This window comes from Gavialis gangeticus, unplaced genomic scaffold, assembly GCF_001723915.1.
Source record: "Gavialis gangeticus isolate Ggan-Ray unplaced genomic scaffold, GavGan_comp1, whole genome shotgun sequence".
Lineage (NCBI taxonomy): Eukaryota > Metazoa > Chordata > Crocodylia > Gavialidae > Gavialis > Gavialis gangeticus.
The window spans coordinates 47219503-47231211 of record NW_017728992.1 but is presented as its reverse complement, the minus strand read 5'-3'; the positions used below and the strand labels follow the sequence as shown (position 1 = coordinate 47231211).

General features: G+C 43.9%; 1 protein-coding gene across 2 annotated transcripts in view; it reads right to left on the bottom strand.

Moving 5' to 3' along the window:
- The window catches only part of NQO2 (NAD(P)H quinone dehydrogenase 2), a 21943-nt gene extending 10455 nt beyond the window's left edge, over positions 1–11488 (bottom strand). Inside the window, exons 1-6 of one of the 2 annotated variants that reach the window (XM_019521956.1) lie at positions 11436–11488; positions 11057–11124; positions 8148–8300; positions 6400–6570; positions 4696–4826; positions 3239–3352 (exon numbers count right to left, since the gene is read on the bottom strand). In XM_019521956.1, coding sequence (XP_019377501.1) covers positions 3239–3352; positions 4696–4826; positions 6400–6570; positions 8148–8175 — 444 coding nt within the window. In that variant the 5' untranslated portion in view covers positions 8176–8300; positions 11057–11124; positions 11436–11488. Of the gene's footprint in view, positions 1–3238; positions 3353–4695; positions 4827–6399; positions 6571–8147; positions 8301–10492; positions 10577–11056; positions 11125–11435 lie in introns of those variants that run through there. The other variant, XM_019521946.1, reaches the window with a different exon arrangement.
- Positions 11489–11709: the final 221 nt, after the last annotated feature.

Below are 11709 nucleotides of genomic sequence, written 5' to 3'. Positions count from 1 at the left end.
TGTCATCCATGAATTTGGACAGTATGTTTACTACGCCTTTGTCCAAATCACTGATGAAGATGTTGAACAGCACTGGCCTGAGGACAGAGCTCTGGGGGACTCCACTGTCCACATCCTTCCAGGCTGATACCGACCCGTCCACCACCACTCTCTGGGTGCATCCCATAAGCCAATTTCCCACCCACCTGACTGTGTAATCATTTAAGTCACAGCCACTCAGTTTTTTGTTATGGTAGAATCCTGAAAGTAGTGAGCAATTAAATAGTTGACTGTCTATTATTAATCTACCACAGATGTCGATGTCTGAGAGTAAGCAGGCACTGGACAGTAAAGACTTTACTCACTAGGTCACTGCTGTTTGTAACATCAAAAAAATCCTTCAGGTCTTGAACTGGTGTTTGATAATGCTCATCTTGCCTGAGTAGAGATTATAGAACATGGAGAGATGGGACAGCAGGCCACATAGCCAATATTTATAATTGTGTTTTGTGGATTTATTTCAGATTTCTTATGAGGTTTCATGGCACAAACCCAACCTCTAACACTTTTTTTTTAGCAGAGATCTTTCTACCTAATGCTACACTGTCACTTGTTAGAGATTATAATTCTTCAGACCACAGTAGGATAATATTTGAGTGAAAAATGTTAATCTATGGACCAATTTAAACTGTAATGGGTTATGACAATGTCATTACAGAGCAAAACATGTCTGTACCTACTCAATTATGAATTTCACTTTATAGGCAAGATGGAAGAACCTTCCAGACATTCTCAGAGTTTTTTCTACTACTGGCACTTCACAATGTGCACACTTTCTATTCCCAAATCACTACTACTTTTTCCTGTCTCTACCCCTGCCCCACATTTTCTTCGCTAAGTTTGGGGGTGTGGGGCTGTGCAAGTGACTGGGCAGTTCAGGTCTTGGATACTAATTTTTAGACTTACAGTATCCTACAGAGAAGTATCAGATAAGATGCATGAGCCTGGAATCATGCTCTGTGGTCCCGGAACTAGAAACTATGACTAGACTCTGCCCAAACCCAGTTGGTTTAAAAATGTGTGGGATCTAGTGACTGGGTATACTCAAAACAAACTGGTCACTTTATGGTGGGGTTTATGGTTAGGTTGTGGCAGACATTTTTTGATAATGGATCCTTGTTCATTTTCTTCTCTCTTCCTTTGGCAAGGTGTGCACAATACAAAATGACACTGTCTACTGTGAAAAACAGTTCTTTCCTACTGCTCTCTAAAACGAGAAAAGGCAGAGACCCTTGTAGCTGCTCCACCATATCTTCCTGATAGCTTGCTAAGCAGAGAGATTTCAGCATCTGTTTTGCTTCCCTGTTTATGACTTTAAGGCATTATTATCCAGGACTGGCCTACCTGAGAGATCGCCCTGCTCCCTGTGCTAATAACTGGCCCAGCTGTGTTCTGTAGTATACTTCAGCTGGATCTTCATAGTGATAAAAGAGGAAAAGCAGTTGGTAAGCAGCACTGCAAAGAGTTCCCCTCTATTTTAGGCTCCCAATATTTACTTAGACTAGCTTTTCAAGTATGTTGCAAAAGACACCCATTGTGTAGCAGTGTGCTCTCTAAGGTGCAGACAGGGGTTTTTGGAAGCTAACTGCTGAACATGCTTTCTGGAATACAGTTTTCCAAATGTAACCAGTGCCTTGGCATTGTTAGCATGTCTACAGCCTCCAGAAAAAAAACTTTCAAATTATGTTAGTTTAAGTAAGCAATGGGTGCCTAATAGCAGGCTGGATGCAATAGATCCATTGCCCTACCCAGAAGAAACCGCAGTCTATAAATCAGAAAGACCCCATCCACAAAAGCTACACAGAAGCTGAGGAAGGACGAGGAGGGACTATAGCCATTGGTAAATTAAAAAGTTTGTCCATATCTTGATTGTATATTACCAAATTTTTTCACATCTTCCCCCCCAAATAAGATACCATCTTTGTTTTGGGAAGCTGGAATGAAGGAAGGGTTTTTCCAGAGTCATGGCTTAATGCAGTCCTTATGGAGCAGGGACAGAGTTCACTCTTCAGTATCACTCACTCTTCTGGCAGCTCCTTGCTCAGTCCAAAGCTGTTGCCAGTTTGACAGTGGCTGGGAGAAGGCTAAAGCTTTCTTGCAAGGAAAGAGTGAGTGACACTGAAGTGAGTGACATCCTTCCTGCATAACTGGGTGTCAGGATAAAAGCTAACATAGAGAAACAGTAAGATTTTTAGGAGGAGTTTTGAATGACCACTGACTGCCATTAAAAGGCCTATAATGTTTGTTTGGTTTGTTTGTTTTTTTTTTAATATAACCACACCTTTCCCCAAAAACCAGCTAGGGAAAATTGAGGTGCATATTACATATGATGAAAAGGGATCCCCAAGGGCCTGGAAACTGGGGGGAGGGGGTGGAGCAGGGGAAGGTAGAGCAGTGACAGTGTTAATTGACACAGCTCTGGGAGTTATAGCAATTTCTGATGCCACTGCTCCCACCCTTCTACCAAATTTTTGCACCCAGAGGGAGCACCCTCTCCCCAGCCACATGCTGTGTGCTGCTGTAGGGACTGTGCACCAAGTCTGGGACTATGCGCTAAGTCTGGGACCACACACTGGATTTAGAGCCAGTGCACAGGAACAAGCCTGGCATGTGTCTCTGGGGCTGCATGCCAAGCCTGGGACCATGTGCCAACTCCAGAGCCAGGGCACAGACCCAGGCTCAGTGCACAACCCCAGGAGGCAGCAGATAGGGTTGGACTTAGTATGTGCCTCTGGAGCCAGTATGTGGTCCTGGACTTGGTGCATGGGCCCAGGCTCAACACACAACCCTCGCAGCTGCATATAGGGTTGGACCCAGCAAGCGACTTTGGACCCGGCCTGCAGTCCTGGACTCCATGCGCTGGGTCCTACCTGGCATGTGGCTCTGAAGCCAATGTGCAGGATCAGACTTAGCAAGCCAGACTGTTCCACAGGCCCAACTAGAGTGCAGGACTGGTAACAGGCTTGGCTCCATAGCTGTTGCCACTCACTTACATAGATCAAGGATTTGTTTTATACTTCAGGCTCCTCTTCAAAAAAAAAAAAAATCAAGGGGAGTACAATATACGGAGGCAAGCTTGGTGCAAAAAATATGGTATTTGTTATGCCTCATTTATCCATTCATGTTAATAATGGGAAACTATGGCATAAGCATAAACATGACTTACAGTATCTTCTATTTTATAATCTGTAGAATGTACCTTGAGCAAACCAGCATTAAAACAGTCTGGAAAATTGTGCGCAAATCCTTGGGTCAGGACTCTGTCCATCCATCCTTTCATAATTGCTGGCACACTGAACCAGTATAAAGGAAACTAAACAAAGGCAAATGATCTTGTTAATATCACGACTTATTTAGCCACCACTTCTTTTGGCATTGCTTTTTATGCTAGGAAATTCTTATCATCATAAACATTTCAAGCTGTTCAGGTCATGTTTAGTCAATAAGGCTTATCGTTGCATCCTGAATGACGTTTATTTCAATCTTTTGCCAGTATTTGATTACAGTACTCTTAAGTGCTATACAGACAATATGTACCATGTTCAGATGATATGGTGAGTAGGGGGTCTCTCTCACAAACTGACTTAAATTGCAGGGTTTGTAAGAAAATGGAAAAGACAGACAGACATTGAAAACATAAGTAGAAGTAATGCACCAACTGATACAACAGGTTGACTTGTCTAACTTAGTGGTGTCCAATACATGTAGCCCAATCTAACACGTGGGGCTGGTCCAGGGGCTTGATTCTGCACACAGGATCAGTCCAGGGGCTCAGTCCAGAACATGGGGCCAAATCATCCAGTTTGCAAGGCTCCCCATAGGTCTGGAAATTTGGGTTGCTGCTTTTGCCATGCCACCAAATTTCTAGATCTAAGGGGACTCCTCTGTGGGCCAATTTCAGCCAGCAGGCCATATCATGTTCTAATTGCAAGTAAGGCAAACATTTGTCCAGGATGTTTTAGAAAGGGATGATCTTACCATGAGCAGGGGGCTGATCTAGATAATCCTTTGAGATCCCTTCCAGCCCTATTTTTTTTAAATTAATTTAGGTAAGGTGAGGGAATTATCAGAAGCGGAATCTGGACAAGTGATCTGTTCTTTCACTAGCATTCTGCTGAAAAATATCAGACCTCGGATATAGGATTGCCACTTCTTTCACAAGGTATTTTATTGTATTCATTGAACCTTCTGAAATGTAATGTCTTCACAGTATAAACAAGGGAATTAATTTTGCTAATATAATACAAATTTAGAGAGAGGTCTGTGTGTGGTAGGGTGATTGACAGCAGATTGTTGGCTATGCCTAAGACCAAGCAGTGGACAACTCCAATTACAAAGAGCATTTTGGATGAAGATAACTCTAAGAAGTGAACTGCAGTGCATTTTAGCTTGAATTTTATATTATCTGGCACTCCAAATATATTCAAACATACATACAACATCAGACATGCACAAACCTTTGAGACACTGGATGAAAAATTCCTGCTCAGCCAAAATACTGACATGCAAAGTGTTAATGATAGACCTCTTGCCTGCTTATTTTGGTCAGATTCCATTAGGAATACTTGCATCTAATAGCTTTCTGGTCTACTTCCTTACTCTTGCATTTGCGTACTTCTCTTTAACATTACAACAAAAGATCTTTCAAATAATGACCTGAAAAATCACCAAGTCAGCTTCGTGCACTTTCTTCTGCTCCTCAACAATATCCTTTGTCAAACATCCTTTCCTGTAAGCTTCCCATGACTCTGCTCCATAATTAAACTGTTCTGAGTTGTGCAAGCAACCTGTAGGGAAAGGATATGGACACTGTTTATCTTGCTTCCATCAGATTCAACTAAGGACCAAATACAGGTTGCAAACTACCATCCTAGATTAGGATACTTCATTCCATTGTTTTGTCATGAGCCACTAGGATGAAGCTTTGTAGGTTAATCTAAACCCTTTCAAAGTGTATTCACTTATGCTATGACCCCTTTACACCACCCTGTCCATTCTGCTTTCACAGAAGAGTAAGAAGGCCATAACATGAGTGAGAATTGGGTTAGAAGAATGTAGGTACTGATCCTGAGCAACTGCTAAAGAATTACACTTTCCACTAAAGTCAGTGTGAGCTTTCAAGACTGGATTTGTGACACTTGATTCAGACATCATGCAAACTTCTTTGTGCTCTTTTGTAATGCATTTGCAGTTTCTCTATTCTTTCAGTTGTGGGTTTTAGGTTAGCAGACACTGGGCACATCTACACAAGATGTTTACTGCACAGTTGACTAATTAACTGCACAATAAACATCTCTGTCTACCCGTGCACCCCTATTAGGGCACAGGAAACTAATAAACTCAACAGCAGGGTAGTACTTGTAAATACAAGATGCTGATCAGCTGGCTTGGGCATGAGGGTGCTTCAATGCTGAGACTGCCTGCAGGCTAGCCCCATACTGAAGTACCCTCATGCCCCAGCCAGCTCCTCTGCAGCACATAGGGCTGCTCCGACCAGTCTCAATTAAGCTGAGGCTTCTGCAACCCGGCTCAATGTACTGTGGTTTGGGCTCATGTGCAGACATGGGCCCAGGAGCTTCCTGGGAGCAATAAACAGAGCAGCAATAAGCTCTGCAATTAATTACTGCCTCCTAATGGCATGTGTAGACATGCCTACTGTCAGCTGAGTCAAGTCATATTATGGCACTGTATTTTTATTCCTGAGACTAGAATATCAGGGTTGAGAGCCAGTTTTTCAGAGGTGAAAGCCATTCTTGATAACAAAAAGCCCCCAAAACAACCCACTAATGAATCAATTTTAAGTTTAGTATGATCACCATTGTTTCTCTCCAAATATTTACTAATGTCACTAATATAGGGATGGCAGATTTACTATATTCCATTAGAATTATTTATACTTGGTGGATGACAAAACTGGTCTATGCACATGGACTATTCTCAGAAAAATCTATTATTGCACTGATGATTACATGGTTTTAATAAAGTGATAAACACCTTTATCAGCAAGCTATAAGAAACATTCATGCCCAAAGGGACTAAACTGAGTTAAAACCTATGTTATAGAGAACCTCCAATCTATTGAAGCTAATGGGCCCAAACTTGCTACTTGCTGTAGTTTATAAAGAAAAATCTCATAAAACTCAATAGTGTGCGTTCGATTCCTAGATTAGCATCATTTACAAAATGTCCACAGGAAGAAAGAAGTAGGGTTTTACAAATAGCTATTGCTTTCTACCACAAGCCTCCTCAGCTGTTTTACAGATAGCACATGATGTTTGCATCAATCTAGCTCTGGCAAGTAGCGTGAGATAAAAAAAACATTTGACTCTCTCATTTAAGAGGTACTTCAGTTAGTCTCACCAACAATATCATTCCTTGTGGCTCTTGGCTCAAACTCCATTGAGTAGAGATCAGACACTGTGACACTGCAGCTCTGTTTGCTCAGTTCTTCCACAGCAATATTTTTTAAGGACCCATTCAGAGACTTGGGCTCTTGATGAGCATACACTATGAGTACTTTTCTCCCTGGAGCTGAAAAAGAGAGAGATGTGTTAGTGATGCGCAGATTTTAAATAACGGACAGTAAAAAGGCCCTGACAATTAGCTCAAAGTGAGTAATTGGTTAATTATAATAATTGCATTTAATACCCATTATGTTATGGTCAGGGACTATACAAATAGGCAGTGGCTGCTGTGCAGGAGGGGTCTATGGAACTTGAGGAAGTGGCCAGCCAATTTTGTAGGCAGATCATGGGGCCAGCCGCCATCTTCATGAGCGGAGTATGGTGGGGACCCCCATGCCACTGATTGGCTGAGGAGCCTTGGTAGTTCTGCCCTTCTCTGCAGATTGCCACATGGTCCAAAACCACATCTTAATTACCATGATTAAGCCAAGGGAAGTCATTAATCCAGGTGTTATTAAGCATAGCTTCCATGGTCTTAATCAGGGTAATTAAGCCAGTTTCAAGTTATACCCAAGCAGCGGGCTCCACTTTTGGTAGGCTTGCTGGGGCAGGGGAAATAAAGAACTTACTGGCAAGCAAAGAAGCCCTGCAATCTTGGAGCACCAGAGGAAGGTGGAGGCAGGGGTCTGTAACTCCTACTGTGAGCAGCCCTGCCCTACCCCACCCCACTCCTCCTCCCTTCTCCCCTAATCTTTGTCCTCCTCCCTCTGCCTTCCCCCCCCATGCTCCAAGACTGCAGGACTTCTCTGCTTGCTGGTAAGTTGGGTAGCTTTTTTCTGTTTGTTTTGCAGAGAGCCTGCTAAAAGCATAGAGTCCACCCAAAATTGCAGTTTCCACAAAAAAAAATTACGCAATCATAGTTTTGGTTGGTCCCTATTAATTGGAACTTGCTGTGCTGAGGGGCAAGAAGACATCAAAAACTGCTACATGTTCCCTGTGTGTAATGCTGTAGTGTATAGAGTTAATAATTAAAATCTTCTTACTTATTTTATATTGGCCTAGTGAATTGAGTACCTGTGGCAGAACCAGAGGATGAATAAATACACCACTTCCTCCTCATAATGAGGATAACGTTAGAGCTTTCGTGTACAGCCACAGCTATTGATTCCTATCCCTTTCCCAAATGCCACTTTAGTCAGTCAGACATAAAGAAGCAATGTTTCTCAATCTATTGACTAAGAGTGGAATACAGCAGCATCCTATGTGAAACTATGGAACAGCTTTGCCAACAGGACATTATAATCACCAAGTGTTATGACCAAATGCTATTATAGACTTAATACAACTATAAATCCATTAACCTTTTTTACTCACTAAATTATTCAAGAATGTCAGTGAAAGAATCGCCCATTTGCTGCTTAAGAGGCTGATTGCTAAGCCTTACTCAGAGAACAGTTAAGGGAACTCAGTGATTAGAGTGATCTGCTATTCAGGGCCTGATCCTTTAAGATGAGATGGCTTCACTTGCCAGGGAGCAGAGGGCACTCAGCATTGTAGCTCTGAGGTAAAATTTTCAAGGGCACTCGAAGTAACATTAAATACCTAAATCATAAAACTCCAACAGAGTACTCACTTAACTGAGACATTTCTGAGTATCCAGTATGCATAAGTTTATCCAATCAAAAGAAAACAAACTCTTCTTACCTGCCATTTTCTGAAAGCACTGAGTCATTTTGTCTTTTTTGAAAATTCAGGATTGCCCAGAATTTCAAAGGAAATATTTGCTTGCATGAGAAGTTCCATCACCAGTGAAGATATCACTTTTCATCTTAGTATACCTTGCTGAATATTTGAAACCTGAAACAAAAAGGGGTTACAAACAAATGCAGTGTATGCCAATCCACAGACTACACCAAATCTACAAGGAGAAAGAAGATGTGCAGTGGTATCCTCTTACTCCTGGTCAAGTACCTCACTTCACTCACTTAGACTGACCTTGCTACAGCTACTTTCAGGGAAAGACACCTTTTTCCCCATTGAGAAGTATCACAATACACAGCACAGCCTGAGGATTACTGCAGCCTGGCTTTTTGCAAACCAGACCCTCCTACCTGCCAGCTGGGACCTGTTTTAGCAATATGAATTGCAGATGGATGCATGACTCACTGATGGTAAAGTCGACAAGTATAGACTAACAAAACTCTTGGATTAGAGATGATATCTTTTATTAGGTCAACTAAATAGTAGCAAAAAAATTTCTTTCTTTGCATGTGTTTGGGTCCAAACCCACTTCTTCAGGCTGTGGAGAATTCAAAGACTGTAAAAGTTCTCCCAGATAGAAAAGAAACTTAATTTTGCACAGGGGATATAGAAGATGTAAGTTTTTTCCCCTGGGTAACTCCTTTTGTGAGAGAGTTGCTCTCTGATATGTTGGTTATTAGGCAGGCTTCATCCCTGGGGGTGTCTGGTGTTAGTCAGGGAAGAAAGAAAAAATCCTCTTTCTTGGCTAACAATGAAGTTTACATTTCCAAATGGTGTTTGGAAGGAGGGTGTTGGGACCTGAAAGCTTGCAAAGAGAGAATTTTTTTTGCTACTATTTAGTTGGTCTAATAAAAAATAGTGTCTCCAACCCAGGAGTTTTGTTTGTCTATACTTCTTAGATCAGTACAGCTACAACATGTAAAAACACTTTGACTTTCAGGGATACATGAGGCAGCTGTGAGTTCATAGTTGTATTGACCCAGTATACTCTAGCTGTTCTGCCCTGTTCTAGTCCATCTTTAAACAGATTTTAGCTGGTTGGTTAAAACAGCATTTTACAACTGCTTTTGTCAGTCTATCTGAAGCAAAACATGTATTAAATTGATGCGTGTTGCCCAGTTTTCCGATAGTTTTTCAGACTGATTGCAAAACTCCTTCACAAGCAACAGACAGCCTTGACACATGGTGGAAACACATTCTCAGTGAGCGCTTGTTTATTTGTCTAGTGCAGCAGTACTGAAATATGTTTCAGGCTCGGTCTCCCTCAAAACTCTCAGCCTTTGGTTGAAGGCTGTTTGGAACCAAAACACTGATTCTTTGGGTCTGTGCAGAACTCACTGGCTGAGTGGCTACTTTTAGGAGTACTTATGTAACTGCTCACCTAGAAGCATCGACGTTTTCACCAGCTGATCTTCTTCTGCATTTGCCTAAATTCACAGGCTAAATTAAGATGTTATTCAGTAGCAAAAAGACTGCTTCTCCCTGCAAGTAGCTTCACGGAGGTCCATGGGAAGTAGGTGGAATGAGACACTTCCCCGGAGGTAAGGGGTTTACAATTAGGGTGGACATCATAGAGGACAGTCTTGTTGTCCTCTGTCCTCTATTGATATGAAACCCAATGCCTTTATGTCCTGTATGTTTCTCTTGAAAAGGTCCTATGGACCTCTTGAAGAGAAAAATAGAAGACATAAAGGCGTTGGGTTTCGTATCAACAGAGGACAGAGTAGCAGAAAACCAGAATGTCCTCTTTGATGGCCACCCTAGTTGCAATCCAGCCCAGGGAGTCCTGTTTAGTACTAGGGCATTTCAGAAAGTGAGGACAATTATGAAATAAACTGTTGTGTGTGCAATAACCACATCATTACTTTGTGAAACACCCTGATACATTGGTGCCGGGGTCATCGCAGGACTGCAATAAAATGCGCTAGCAACCTCCAGAGGCAGCTCTGACAATGAGCAGCCCTTATCTTAACTGCCACAGGAAGTGTGTGATAAACCTCTGTCTTTCACACAACCTCCTGACACCTCCTTATCACAGCTCGCAAACCATCCTGCTGATGATCTGGAAAAAATGGCCCACCTATGAGAAACCTCTGCAGGTCCCATCCTCCCTAGACCTGGCTACACCAAAGGACCCGGTCCCTTGCCTCCATTAAAATCTGCCTGCTATTTTGCTCTCCCTATCACAAGACGACAGGCACTTTTTTGGGGGGTGCCACCGAGCCCTAGTTGCCAGCTGTTCCCTGCCAGGCACTGCTGCCCGCCGCTTTCTGCGACTCGCCCCTCACCTGCGGCCGGGCCCCGAGGGGCTGCTGCTCCCGGGCGCGGCTCTGGGGCGGGTGGCGGGCGGCGGTGGCCGCTGAAGCCCGGGCCGGGCCGGGCTGGGCACACGGGGGCGACGCGGCCACGACCAGCGCCTGCAAGCGAAACCTCCCAGCCCCGATTTCCTCTGCTCCCAGCGCCGGCTCCGCCTCGCACTAATACTGGCAGCTCCCGCCCCCAGCACAGGCCTGTCAAGGGGCTGCTCCTGTATCTCTCCTGCTTCTGTCCAACCTCGGTCCTCCCCGGCAAGCGGCGCGGTCCTCCTGCTAGGTGCTGTGCTCAGGCACTCTCCGGACACACGTGCAACCACCCGCCCTTCCACACCCCTGCCCAACACATTCCCCTTCCATATGCCTCCCCAACACACACACACTCTCCCCTTCCATACCCCTCCCTAACACCCCCTTCCATACTTCAACACACCCACCCCATTTCCATACCCCTCCCTAACACACACACACACACACACACACACACACACGCACACTCCTTCCATACCCCTCCCCAACACACATTCCTTCCTTTCATACCTCATGTCTCCCAGTGCTCCACAGCCACTAGCAGACACCCATGGGCATGTGCATACAGGCATCCAGACCTAAAAGACATACCCAGAGGCTAAGATTACTACTCTGAATACCAGAACTCCTCCAGGGAGGGTGTGCATGTGAGTTGGCATGTCAGATGCACCCTCAAAACAGGTAAAAACTTCCCTCTCCCCCTCTGGGCTCAGGGGCATGTCCCCTTCTCTCCCAGCTAGAGCAGGCAGGGGCATCTCTAGAGCCTCCCTTAGCCCTGGGGGCAGTAGGGAAAGCAGCAGCTGGTAGGCTGGGGAGGAGGGGAAAGGAAGGGAAGGCCAGGGGACATGCCTCTGAGCACAGGGGGGGAAAAGCGGGAAGGGATTCTTACTTGCTTTTAAAAAGTCCCTGGATGCTCCCGTGATGACATCCAGTCAAAAAGGGGTGTGTAGCTGCACCACTGCACCCCTCCCCTCAACCACACCCTGACCTTGGGAGAGAAGGAAATAAAGATAGCTAAATAAATATTTACTAATAGCTTATGATTACTTAAGGTGCTCATTTCTTATGCCTCCAGACAGAAGGACTACAATTACAGATCAAAAGCTTCAATCCTATATGTATGTAAGTACTTTGTTTACTTTGCACACGCAAATATTTGCACC